The following is a 12,767-nucleotide window of genomic DNA, read 5'->3' on the forward strand; positions in this document are numbered from 1 at the left end:
CTAACCTGTGTTACAAACAGGTGCTGAAAAATGTACAATATCAGAAAATAATCAATAAATGTGTTTTAAAGTTACACCGGATCAATTAAATCTAAAGCATGCACTGCCCGTGAACTGTGATCAAGATGTCAATTTCCTACAATGACAAAAGAAATTACATTGTGTACATTCCATCTTTATATATCTTGTCTGTTCAACATCCCGACCTAAAGAGAAATAAAAGAAAGTTGTCGTTATTATAAACCCGTGTCACGTGATGTCTCGTCAATCTGACGCGCGCGCTGCACCTAAAATATAAGAAAAACTTTCCAAACAAAATATGAAACTTTTCCGGTAAAACCATTAAATAGACCACTTACACAAACAAACAAATAAACAAACAAACAAACAAACAAACACACACACACACACACACACACACACCAACACACACACACACACACACACATATCAATCAATTATCTTTCTAAAGGAGTAAAAGACCTTTCACAATTGCTTTCAAAAAGCAATTGATTTATATTTATTATTATTTTTTTTTCTTCCGCCAACTTTTTTTTTTCTTCGCTGTTTTTTTGTTTCACAAGATGTCGCTTAGATATAAGGTATATGATATCGAACAGTTAATACGCTTCTGAAACTGACACAGCGTAACAAAAAACATTACCTTGTAAGAGTTATCTCCCCGAACACTGTTTTTCGTGTGTTCTCTAAGGCTTTTCAACCGTATAAGAAACTGACAAATTTATTTTTCCAAATTGCTCGTTATATCCTCAGGATGTTCTGTTTCATTTGGTCCGAAGCTATCCGGAGACTCCATATGAGAGTTATCTCCAATTCTATATATGATATAAGTGATTTGCATTTCTAACTGGTAAACCATAAGTGATAGAGACCTAGGGTATTTTGATTTAAGATCCTTGGTCCAAAAAAATGAAAATTAGGTCAAGGTCAAAGGTCAAGGTCAAATTTTAAATTTTGATTTCGGCTTATTTTCACTTTATAAGATTTCGATAAATTATTTTTACTAAATTGTTAGTTGCGACATGTCGTAACTTATAAATTTTGATTGGAAGGGTGCGTAGACAATATATGGGAGTTTTTGCCCCTCTTATATTTAGAATTATGCGTAAAGTGATATTACTCATGAACCATACATAATACTGACCTAGGGTCTTTTGATTTGAGATCCTTAGTTTATGACCTTGAAATTGAGGTCAAGGTCATAGGTTAATTGGACGTGCTAGATTTTGACCTTTGCTCGAAATTCATATTTTTATATCATAAAGACATAGCAACTGACATTTTCAACTGAAACTTAATATTTTCATATCAAAATAGATCCTTATTGGTTGAAAGACCTTCAATTGTTCTTTGAACAATTGGTTTTTAATATATTTCTTTTTCTTCTTCCGCCTAATTTTTTTTTCTTGCGTCGTATTGACGTTTCAAAAGATGTCGCTTAGATATTTGGAATATGATATGGTATAGTTTATACGCTTGAAAAATTTACAACGACGTAACAAAATACTTTACGATGTAAGAGTTATCTCCCAAAACACTGTTTTTCTTGTGGCACTACTCCTTCGCAACCATAAAAGATAACGACAAATTTATTTTACCAAATTGCTCGTTACATCTTGAAGATTAGGATATTCATTTGGACCTAACCTTTAGGGAGACTCCATATGAGAGTTATTCCCCCTTTTTTATTTGATTCAAGTGATATGCATTTCTAACTAGTAAACCATGGTAGTGGTAGAGACCTAGGGTCTTCAGATTTGAGGTCAATGGTCCAATGAAAAATGAAAATAAGGTCTAGGTCAAAGGTCAAGGTCATATTCTAAATTTTGATTTTGGCTTAATTTCACTTATTTTCAAATACCATATGACATATCGACAAATAATTTTCCAAAAATGTTAGTTGCGACATGTCCTTACTTGCATATTTTGGTTGAAAGGGTGCGCAGACAATAAATGGGAGTTTTTGCCCACCTTACATTAAGAATAAAACCAGTTTTTATTCCACCATTTTCTACAAAAGGAACAACTGTACAAAGTCAGGAAGATGACATTCGATTGATGTGTTTTATCTGATTATTTTTCCATTTGATAAGGGACTTTCCGTTTAAAATTTTCTTTGGAGTTCTATAATTTGGTTGTTTTACTTTCTACGTGGTCATATACAATAAGAGGAAATACTTAAAAACTAATAACATAATTCGTAAAACTTCGGATTCTGCTGTTAAACGTTATTTTTTTCTCGCGATTGACAATTAACAAAACAGTAGGTCGTTAGCATGTTATGTTTATATGATGCTTACTGAAGAAAACCGCCAGAATGCTGGAAATCAGTATTATGTGCTTTTTCAAAAAGTTTGATCTTTTTTGATTTGTATCTGTGTAATTAAATTGTCATATTTGTTTACAAAAGAAATTTAAAGTGAAGATTTTTTGTCTATATTTTATAAATTGTTGTGATGGAAAACAGAATGATTCGTGGACTAACAGAGCTCTCGTGTACAATTATTTTTGCGTTTTCGAATATTAAAATACAAGCAAAACAACAGTTAACTTCAACATATGAATGATATATTTTTTTATATGGTTAATAATACCTATGCATTATTTAAGGAACCAACAACCTACCTTGACTTTAAACTAATTGATGATATTCATATAATTATAACAAAACATACAAAAAATAACCAGCAATGATTAGAAAGATTGAAATATATGTTCCATAGAAAAAAAGAGAGTCTAACATCTCCGTTACATCCTTTCCTCTAATTGTCGGTTCTTTGTATTCATCTATTGGAACTATTTTGTTCTTTTTCCTCATCCACAGTTTGGTGAAATATTTCATCACCATTCCAATGTTTTTGCTATTGTCGAGATAGAAAAAATTTGCACTTATTATGGAACCAATTACGATTACACCGCTGATCGAGATGATGGCGATCATGGCAATTAATAAAACGCACATAGGATTTGAAGACGCAGGAATCGAAGCTGACACAAGTGTTAAAAATATGGCGTATGAAAGTAAAATTGTCATCGATAATGACACTCTTTCTCCAGATTCTACTGGTAAGACGAAAACTAATGGATTCAAAAGTGAAAATAGAAGAGTCGGAAGAATAATCATGACCGTGAAATATAACGGTTCGCGTTCAAATGTTAGTTTCACATTTAACACACTGTATCCTTGAGACTCATTCACAATACTAGTAGAGTATTCTAACATATTCCAGTCTGAATGTGGAGAAAAGAAGTCAAGCTGAGCTTTGTCGAAATTTGACGATAATAAAAGATTCTTTTGAATAAATCCCCAAGGCATCAGCTGTAGAGTACAAGTCTGTTTATCAAACGGAAATTTCGATATATCCGTAGGACATTTAGCCTTTAGAATTCCACCAGGACTGTATATTACTTCTCCAGTAAATATAATTGTAGGGAAAAACATTGTGTCATCTCCTACCGGATTCATCGAGTCTACTCTGTTTGTCAGGAATAATTGGGGAAGCCACAAATCTTTCGGGTTAATTGTGGTAACGTACAAATTACCATGCAAGGTTGGATTCCACTGGAGAGCTGGATCAGTCCAATTCATCCCTACTGCCGCAGTAAGTGAAATTGTTTCTTCTACTTCATTAAACGAATTGAATGAAGCCATGAAAAATGTAACTCCTATTACCAATGGTTTGGATTGGTCCGCCGTGGGTAAAATTTCTTTTTTATAGTCGGTGAATATATCAGTGTGGAGTTTTTTAACGTCTGCATGACTTTGAGAGTGGACAATTTCGATACAAGGGTTTGCAATGCTGAATATCAGAAGCGCTCTAAGAACTGGAAAACGCATCTTTAAATCTTTTAATATACAGTTTTTTCTTCAGTTTTATATGTCCAAGCACTGTAATAGCAATAATTGAAATAAGTTTTAATCCTGCGATAATCATTATTTATAGGCAGCGGTCTGCTTATGATGAAAGTCAATCGGTACAGTTTGTCAACTGATCAAGCAATACTAAAGAATAAAGCAAAACTAATAAATTGAAATCCAACATTCAGTAAACAGCTTCAAATTGAAAAAAGTTAGTGATCGAAAACAAATACAACAAAAGTAACTATTAAGTTAATAATAGAGGTTTCAGAATTTACGAAAGATATTATTTTAGATGAATTAGATGTAAATTGGAATTGCTTTATAATAATAAGTACTTAATTGAAATGCTTTGTGTGTGTTAGCATTTGTTTTGTGTAAATAGGATAGTCCATAAACAATTAAGATGCAATCAGTCTTCACATGAAATAAAATCGTTCCTGATGATTCATTGAATTCACTTTGATGAACGGACGCAATTATGCTGAGTAAATTAAGGTTTATTTTAATTAATACTTTTTATCGGTTTTTGTAGAGAATCAGAATTCCATATATCTCATTTATCTGTTTATGTTTTAATTCTTCACCCCGTGACATTTAATAGTTAAGAGGGGTGTGTGTTGAAATGAATATGTGTTTAGTTTAACTATATATCTATAGAGTTCCAATTTCGCGAATTTTTCTTACAAGCTTTTTGCAATTGGCATTAAACATGGTGTATAACTATCATTCGAAGAAGGTTCTTTATAAAGAAAAAATTGCAACACTATACGGAATAGTCATAAATTTTGTTGGTTTGACTATTTCACAGCTTGAATAACTTGTTTTAATGTAAGTGACAATAGGTGAAATTAGGCATTAAGCTTGAATCTTATGCAAGAAGCTAACGCCTAGGCAGTAATTCACCTAAAATATGACGATAATTTGAATAATGATCACCAGATTTCAGGAAATAAGCTCATTGCCTGAATATTTCATGCAATAACTTAAGATCTAGGCGTAAGTTTATTGCCTGGGATAAAAGCAAAAAGCCTGATTTAACTTATTTTCGCTAACTATCAATGTACTTTTTAATTCATTTTGATATATATGATATAAGTTTATGCTCTGATTTTTTTTTTTATCTACATGTATATGAAATTATTCGCAGAAATGTTCAGACGATGGCACATTTATCAATATAAGCTTTATATAATCACACATTTTAAATCAAAATAACCCTCTTGATCTATCTAAACTGTTTATTTAGACTTTTTATAATTTAGATAAATGTTTTACATGGTTATAAATCTAATATGAGAATTTTAGTCAAATCGGTGAATGTTAATTTGACATGCTAGTGCCTCTTACAAAACAAACTTCATGGTAAACGTTTTACGCGTTTGTCTCTTTTTTATCCCTCTCATTCCAGTCGTAGTTTGTAACTGATATCCCACCGTACAAATTGAACCTTTTGCAACTTAAATGTCAGAGACATCCTTGCAGTACCTAATAAAATTGAGAATGGAAATGGGGAATGTGTCAAAGAGACAACAACCCGACCAAATAAAAAAACAACAGCAGAAGGTCAGCAACAGGTCTTCAATGTAGCGAGAAATCCCCGCACCCAGAGGCGTCCTTCAGCTGGCCCCTAAACAAATATATACTAGTTCAGAGATAATGAACGCCATACTAATTTCCAAATTGTACACAAGAAACTAAAATTAAAATAATACAAGACTAACAAAGGCCAGAGGCTCCTGACTTGGGACAGGCGCAAAAATGACTTCAATTTAACTGACTGAAAGATTATGATTTCATCATATGAACATCAGGCACAATCCTTCCCGTTAGGAGTTTAGTATCATACCATCATAGCATATATGAGAAGAACATAACCCCTGTCATGCCAACAACTGGTTTTAGAACAAATGTGTGTAGTTCCGACGCAAAGACCTTATCAGTGACTCAATATTAACGCCAAAATATGCAATCTTTAATGACTTGACAACAGTATCGTAATTATATCCCTTCTTAATAAGTCTATTCAAAGGTTTTGTAAGTTTATGAGGAGAATACTGACACCTTTGTGCTTTATAAAGAATATTTCCATAAAAAATTGGATGTGAAATACCTGAACGTATAAGAAGTCTGCATGTTGAGCTATATTTACGAATGTTGTCTTTATACCGATGATAAAATTTAATAAATGTTTTGACTAGTTTGTGATATCGAAAACCCTGGTGTAATAATTATTCAGTAATACATAAATTTCTCTCGTTAAAATCTAAAACATTGTTACATACACGAGCGAATCGTACAAGTTGAGATATATAAACACTGTAAGATGGTGACAAGAGAACGTCACCATCTAAGAACGGATAATTAACGATAGGAAATGAAAAATCATCCCTTTTACCATAAATTTTAGTATTTAGCTTTCCGTTAGTGATATAGATATCAAGATCGAGGAAAGGGCAGTGGTCATTGTTAGTATTAGCTTTATTTAAAGTAAGTTCACCTGGATGAATTTCATTAATATACATACTGAAGTCAAAATGTCATCCAAATATCTAAAAGTATTATTAAATTTGTTTATCAGATGTTGTTTTGATGGGTCTTTGCTTTTTTTTGTCATAAATTGTAACTCATAACAATACACAAAGAGGTCCGTGATAATTGGTGCACAGTTAGTCCCCATTGTTAACTTGTTACTCTTATTTCATTTGGTTTTACAACATAATTTAGGAATCTTCACGAAAGAAGATATTTAAAACTTCTAAAGGGTTGCTACTCTCTCTCTCTCTCTCTCTCTCTCTCTCTCTCTCTCTCTCTCTCTCTCTCTCTCTCTCTCTCTCTCTCTCTCGCTCGCTCGCTCGCGGCAAATACCAGCTCGACTTTTGTTACGAAATTTAAAAATGTAAAGTATAACTATTAGAAATTAGTTGATCAAATTATTAAAAAAAAAACTCACATAATTCTCTATTTTCATAGTTTTCCTGCCAATACAATTTAAGAGAGGCGAGCGTTTTCTTTATAAGTTGTAGACAAATAAACTAAAATCAATTAATTAAATACTATTTCGAAAATGTTAACATTAAAATCGTTCAAGTAGCTTTACCAATCCTCGTAATTAGTCTAACATCGTGCCGTTGATGAATGACCATGATGACAACACATCCGTTCTCGTATCAATGTTTATAGAAGACAATACCATAATTCAATATTTGGATTTAAACAAATTAAATTTTTTGTGATTATTGTCCCCTAAGTTCAATTATAATTGTTTTTAATAGAGAGGCAATTGATCCAACTAACAACGACTATAGATTACATGTTTGTTTTCTTTAAATCTCACTGCAAATTTTTTTCCGGAATGCAAAATAATATTTTGTATTTTCTTCAGAAATTAATTTAGCGGATTTTTGAATTCAATCAATATCAGACCCATCGAATAAACTATTTGTTACTTGTTAAACATTTTAAAAATACAATACTAATGAATTGTGCATCATCAAAAGTATCCTTAATATGAAATTTCACTGAAGAACATTTTTAAAACATGAAGCGTTTGAGAGCAGTTAAATCAAAAGACGACGATACATATATGATAATAACATTAACAGTACCAATGGTGCTATTGGTGTGAATTCTGACAGTTAATTTCTCTTTGGTGCACGTGGTGCTCGAAACCCCAAAAAGTAAAATCACAAAAATACTGAACTCCGAGGAAAATTCAATCGGAAAGTCCCAAATCAACTGGCAAAATTAAATGACAGAACACATCAAACGAATGGACAACAACTGTCATATTCTTGACTTAATACATGCATTTTCAAATGTAGAAAATGGTGGAATGAACCTGGTTTTATAGCGCTAAACCTCTCACTTGTATGACAATCGCATCGAATTCCGTTATACTATTTATTAATATTTTATAATCCAAAACATAAATACAAACGTTGCAGTGCTGATTAAATCAATCAGAACTAAACGAATAGCCATCTTCGGACGATAACAATTTTATATTCTTCATCATTACATCTTAAAGTTATGTGTTGAATAAATTTTAAAACAAAGAGATGTGTGTTCAATGCATAATAACTGAACTTACAGAGTAACAAGGGAAAACGACTGAAATCGACATTAAATTTTAAGTTTAACGGCCACAATTACTAATAAGTTAACCAATGTCATATGTCTGTGCCTCAGCTCCTTATCCACCGGTTCCTGCAGCCTTGATCGTATGATAGCGGGATCGTGATATCGCATAACGGATGATACAATGATGAATAACAGGAATTGCTTACACTGTAGACTTTTAATTCTTTAATTGTCCTCTTCATTTTTAAAATAAAGTACTACGGAAAAATCTATATTTTAAAAAATGATAATTGATATTTTACAGTTCGTTTTGGAGTAATAGATGTTCCCTGCTCATGTTTTATTTGACTTATTGACAGGTACTATATATATTCGGAATTCTCTAGTTTTATCCATGTCACGCCAAAACAATACTTGTCCGCTAAACCCTACTAATTTGTTTGCATACTTTTATACCGTATTATAGTTTAAAACGCTGTTTACAAAAAAATGTATAATTTCCTTGTTAGTTTTTTTTCCAAAGTTTTGGAATGAATAAAAAATGCAAATATTAAAAGCAAGATATTTTAGAATTATAATATCCAAAATAACGGGGACATGGGTCCGTCATTTTATTCTACTTTTATAAGTTCCGTTATTTATATGCTATCAATCATGTTTAACAGTCTTTTAAAACGCTTGTCATTTTGAAATAGAGGAGCGGACATCCTAATGATGTGCAATACCGTTAAAGGATCAGTATATATCGATGAGGACTCAGTACGTTGAATCGCCCATATGTATTTACTTATTTATGGATTGCAGTTTACAGCTAAACTCCATTTCAATGCAACGAAAAAAGCTTAGGCACAATTCATTTGCTTGCATTTGAATAATTTGATTTTTTAACCCTGTATGCTAACATTGCCTATGTAAATTTTAAAATTGTTTGTATGCACATTGAACGACAAATTTATGTGACGTATAAAAAAAAATCTGACGTCAGACACTCAAATCAATAAATGTGTTCGTAGATAGTAGATGTTTTTGTGTTTTGTTAAATTGTTCCTTTTAAAATTATTATACGATGATGACTGATGTATCAATAGTGTGACTATTTTATTTATTGTGGTTGTTTATTTAACGCATCAATGTAAATATAACGCAATTTGACGAGACTGTCATTAAGGTGAGAGGGTTGGCGCTATAGAACCAGCTTTAATCCACCATTTTCTACATTTGAAAATGCCTGTACCAAGTCAGGAATATGACAGTTCTTGTCCATTCGTTTTTGATGTGTTTTAGTATTTGATTTTGCCATGTGATTATGGATTTTCCGAATTGATTTTCCTCTAAGTTCAGTATTTTTGTGGTTTGTGTTTACGTTTGTGTGTTGCTTTTTATTGCATTTGCGCGCATTCATTATTGAAATTATTGAAATGAAAAATGGCTGTACTGAATTGTTTTTATTCGTAAAGTTGACAATTATAAAAAGTTCTGAACAATAATTGATTACAGAAGCAATCGTATATGACATAATACTTTAAACTCTAACCTTTAAACTTGACTTTATTTAGATTGTGTATACGCAACTCTTTTGAATTAAGATTAATTTCCAACTTTAAAATTGGTCATTTGAATTTAAATTTGGTCTGAAGTAAAACTATTACATCACATTAAGTAAAGAGCTTTTACTTAATATTTACACTTTAACATCTACATATTACATTCGGGTCTTTGGCAAATATAGTGTGGACGTTAATATGTACTGGTCAAAAACTGTCATAATGTGTGTATGAGAAGAGGTAGTTTGATCAAAAATGATATTATGACATTACCGAATCACTTAAATAGGACCATTGAGGTACATTCAGGACACACGTATAACAAGTTTAACTGTACATTCGGTGTGTAAGGATTCAGGTTAAGGCTTCATGTACATGTAGTATTTATTATGTTTTAGCTGTGTTTTAATTACTGAAAATGACAAACAGCGGATCGTCACTCAAGCTTATAAAATCATTTCCGATTATTGATAATACATGTATAAATGACTTGAAACTGCTCCCCGAAGGTGATATTGTACTTGCACATGGAAAGATATCACGACTATTATTATTCAAAATCAAGGACCGGAAATGGAAAAGTGTTCAACTTCCGGGTATAGCAAGATGTATGGCAGTGATTCCTAATAGTATCGTTGCAGTTACATTACCGTCAGAAAATAAAGTTATTACAGTAAATGTCAAACATGACAGTGTTATAAAAGAGACCAGTATTGATGATGTGTTATGTGGACTTACGTATACCGATAGTAAACTTTATGTAAGTTGCAAAGAAAAAGGGATTCTTATGTTGAATCTCAGACTAGAAATTCTAGATATGATCACAGAAATACGAGGAGAAATGGTTTTAGAATCAGGATTTATGAAGCAATTATATTGTGTTTGTGTTCATGGCGATACGTTGGTTCGTTTGGACACTATCAGCAAAACGTATATGGCACTTAACCTTGTAAGTGAATATCCACAGAGGAAAATGTCGATTTCAGACAAAAATGTTGAGTTTTCAGTACAGAACTACAGCGTATCTGTGGACGTGACAGGGTTCATTTATTTATCTCGCAACTCAACGGTACAACAAATTAGTTCGGACTTCACAAAACAGTGTGTTGTTATGGGATTTGAACCAGATAAGCAAATAAAACTTTTTTATGATAACAAAACAAAAACACTTATTATCTGCGATAACTCAATGATTTATATATACCATGTCTATAGAGACGAAACATGAAATAAAAATAAACTAAACTATTAAATATCACTCAGTAAGAAGATACTGCCAGCTGGTTACAAGAAGAAGCATGTTAATTTTCCAATTTAAGGGAGCTACCATTTGATTTTTATTGGGGGGGGGGGGACCGAATAGACTGAAAAATAAAAAGGCAGGACAGAGATTTCAACCAAAAAAAAGGCAGGACTACATTTTTCATCCTAGCTCCCCCCCCCCCCCCCCATAAAAATCAAATGGTAGCTCCCTAAGTTTACGTTGTCAAACCATGTGTGTCATCTTCTGTATGATACCATAATGGTATTATGAGGCAGGTATTTGCGGTGAAACAGAATGAAATGCATATAACTCCTATTGTCATTATTTCTTTGGAAATCAGATACTAGTATACATATTTTGAAAATGGTATGCTCCTTCATTAAGTTTTGCGAAAAATCACGAGAAATTCGAAAACCGGAAAAGATTTCTGGGCATATGCGAAACAATAAGCACTAAAACACACACAACAAAAAACAAGAAGAGAAAATAGAGAGTTACTTTTCAATTTTGAATACATTATGTTGCTTTTATTTTAAATAAATACTGATTTGCTATTTTATAAATGATGCTTACATATAATAAACTATTAGTCTCGTATTCTGATAAAGTATATAAATGTACGAAGATGGGTTATAAGTGCCAATGAGATAACTCTGAACTGAAATTATCCATCAAACCATAACCAAATGCAAACTTATGTGAGTTATAACTTACCTTTTAGTTAGTCAACCTGGGAAACATTTAATGACAATATAGGATTAATTAACATAAAAACCGAATTTAATTCGACTAATGTATTATTATAGTCCTTGTATTGCTACTCTACATCTCTAAGGTATAGAGAAATATAAACATGGATCAATAGGTCAGACTTCACTACAAGATCAGTATATTCCCTAGCACTGCTTAGATGAATTATTTATACTAGTCAACAAAAGAAACAATACAAGACTTTTTTTTCCCAATTAAAGATACGGTTTTCCGTTCATTGGACCAATATTGAAGGTAGTAATACTGGTGTCTTCCTCGAATGCCAACATTTTATATGTTACCTATTCCTTGAATGCCAACAAAAATATTTCAATAGATGTTTATATAAGAACAATAGGTGTTTTTATAACTATTTAAATGATTTTCTTGGTATTTAAATGTAAAAGTTAATTAGAGAACTTGATAATTATAGATTATTTATGTTTTTTTAAACGAGATGCATTTTCTCATCTCATCTCATCGAAGGGCGGAGCCCTGAGATGAGATGAGAATGAGAAAATGCATCGAGTTTAAAAAAAACATAAATAATCTATTTATCGCTATTATTTGTATTTTCGAATATCATTTAATTAAATTTCAGTAAAAAAAAGTATCTTTTACGATGATAATGCATTTTTTTTTGTGGTACTATTTTTTTTTGGCGTAGGCTTATTTGATATATATATGTAGTCGCTCAGGTAGTTCATTCATTTGAAAAAAAGATGTCTCATCTGACCATCCGGCGTGTTCAAATATGACGAAAACCATGTTCACCGTTGATAAGCTGTAATTTGGTGTTTCTACGTATCAAAATGAAGTGAACGGTTGAATATATTATGTATTTCCAAAGCAGACGAAGAAATATACATGCATGAAGAAATGTACATGCTGACAGACCTACGATGATTTGAAGTAGACTTTATGTAAAAAAAGGATTTGTTTTTATTTGTTAATAATAGGATTTGATTACTTTTTTTATACGACCGCAAATTTTGAAAAAAATTTCGTCGTATATTGCTATCACGTTGGCGTCGTCGTCTGCGTCGTCGTCGTCGTCTGCGTCGTCGTCGTCGTCGTCGTCCGAATACTTTTAGTTTTCGCACTCTAACTTTAGTAAAAGTGAATAGAAATCTATGAAATTTTAACACAAGGTTTATGACCACAAAAGGAAGGTTGGTATTGATTTTGGGAGTTTTGGTCCCAACATTTTAGGAATGAGGGGCCAAAAAGGGCCCAAATAAGTATT

General features: G+C 32.0%; 1 protein-coding gene across 1 annotated transcript; it reads right to left on the reverse strand.

Moving 5' to 3' along the window:
* Positions 1-2,804: 2,804 nt before the first annotated feature.
* Positions 2,805-3,859, reverse strand: LOC134693604 (acetylcholine receptor subunit alpha-like). Its single transcript, XM_063554447.1, has 2 exons — positions 3,188-3,859; positions 2,805-2,882 (listed from the first exon to the last, which is right to left on the reverse strand). The coding sequence occupies exons 1-2, from the start codon at positions 3,857-3,859 to the stop codon at positions 2,805-2,807; spliced, it is 750 nt and encodes a 249-aa protein (XP_063410517.1).
* Positions 3,860-12,767: the final 8,908 nt, after the last annotated feature.

Source organism: Mytilus trossulus, chromosome 12 (genome assembly GCF_036588685.1).
Source record: "Mytilus trossulus isolate FHL-02 chromosome 12, PNRI_Mtr1.1.1.hap1, whole genome shotgun sequence".
Taxonomy (NCBI): domain Eukaryota; kingdom Metazoa; phylum Mollusca; class Bivalvia; order Mytilida; family Mytilidae; genus Mytilus; species Mytilus trossulus.

What these genes read in the sequence shown, in the direction of transcription:
- LOC134693604 (XM_063554447.1), bottom strand. Translation starts at nt 3,859, where the DNA reads ATGCGTTTTCCAGTTCTTAGAGCGCTTCTGATATTCAGCATTGCAAAC. An exon ending in AAGGATACAGTGTGTTAAAT is followed by an intron (nt 2,883 to 3,187) that starts GTGAAACTAACA and finishes TCTCGACAATAG; the next exon opens with CAAAAACATTGGAATGGTGA.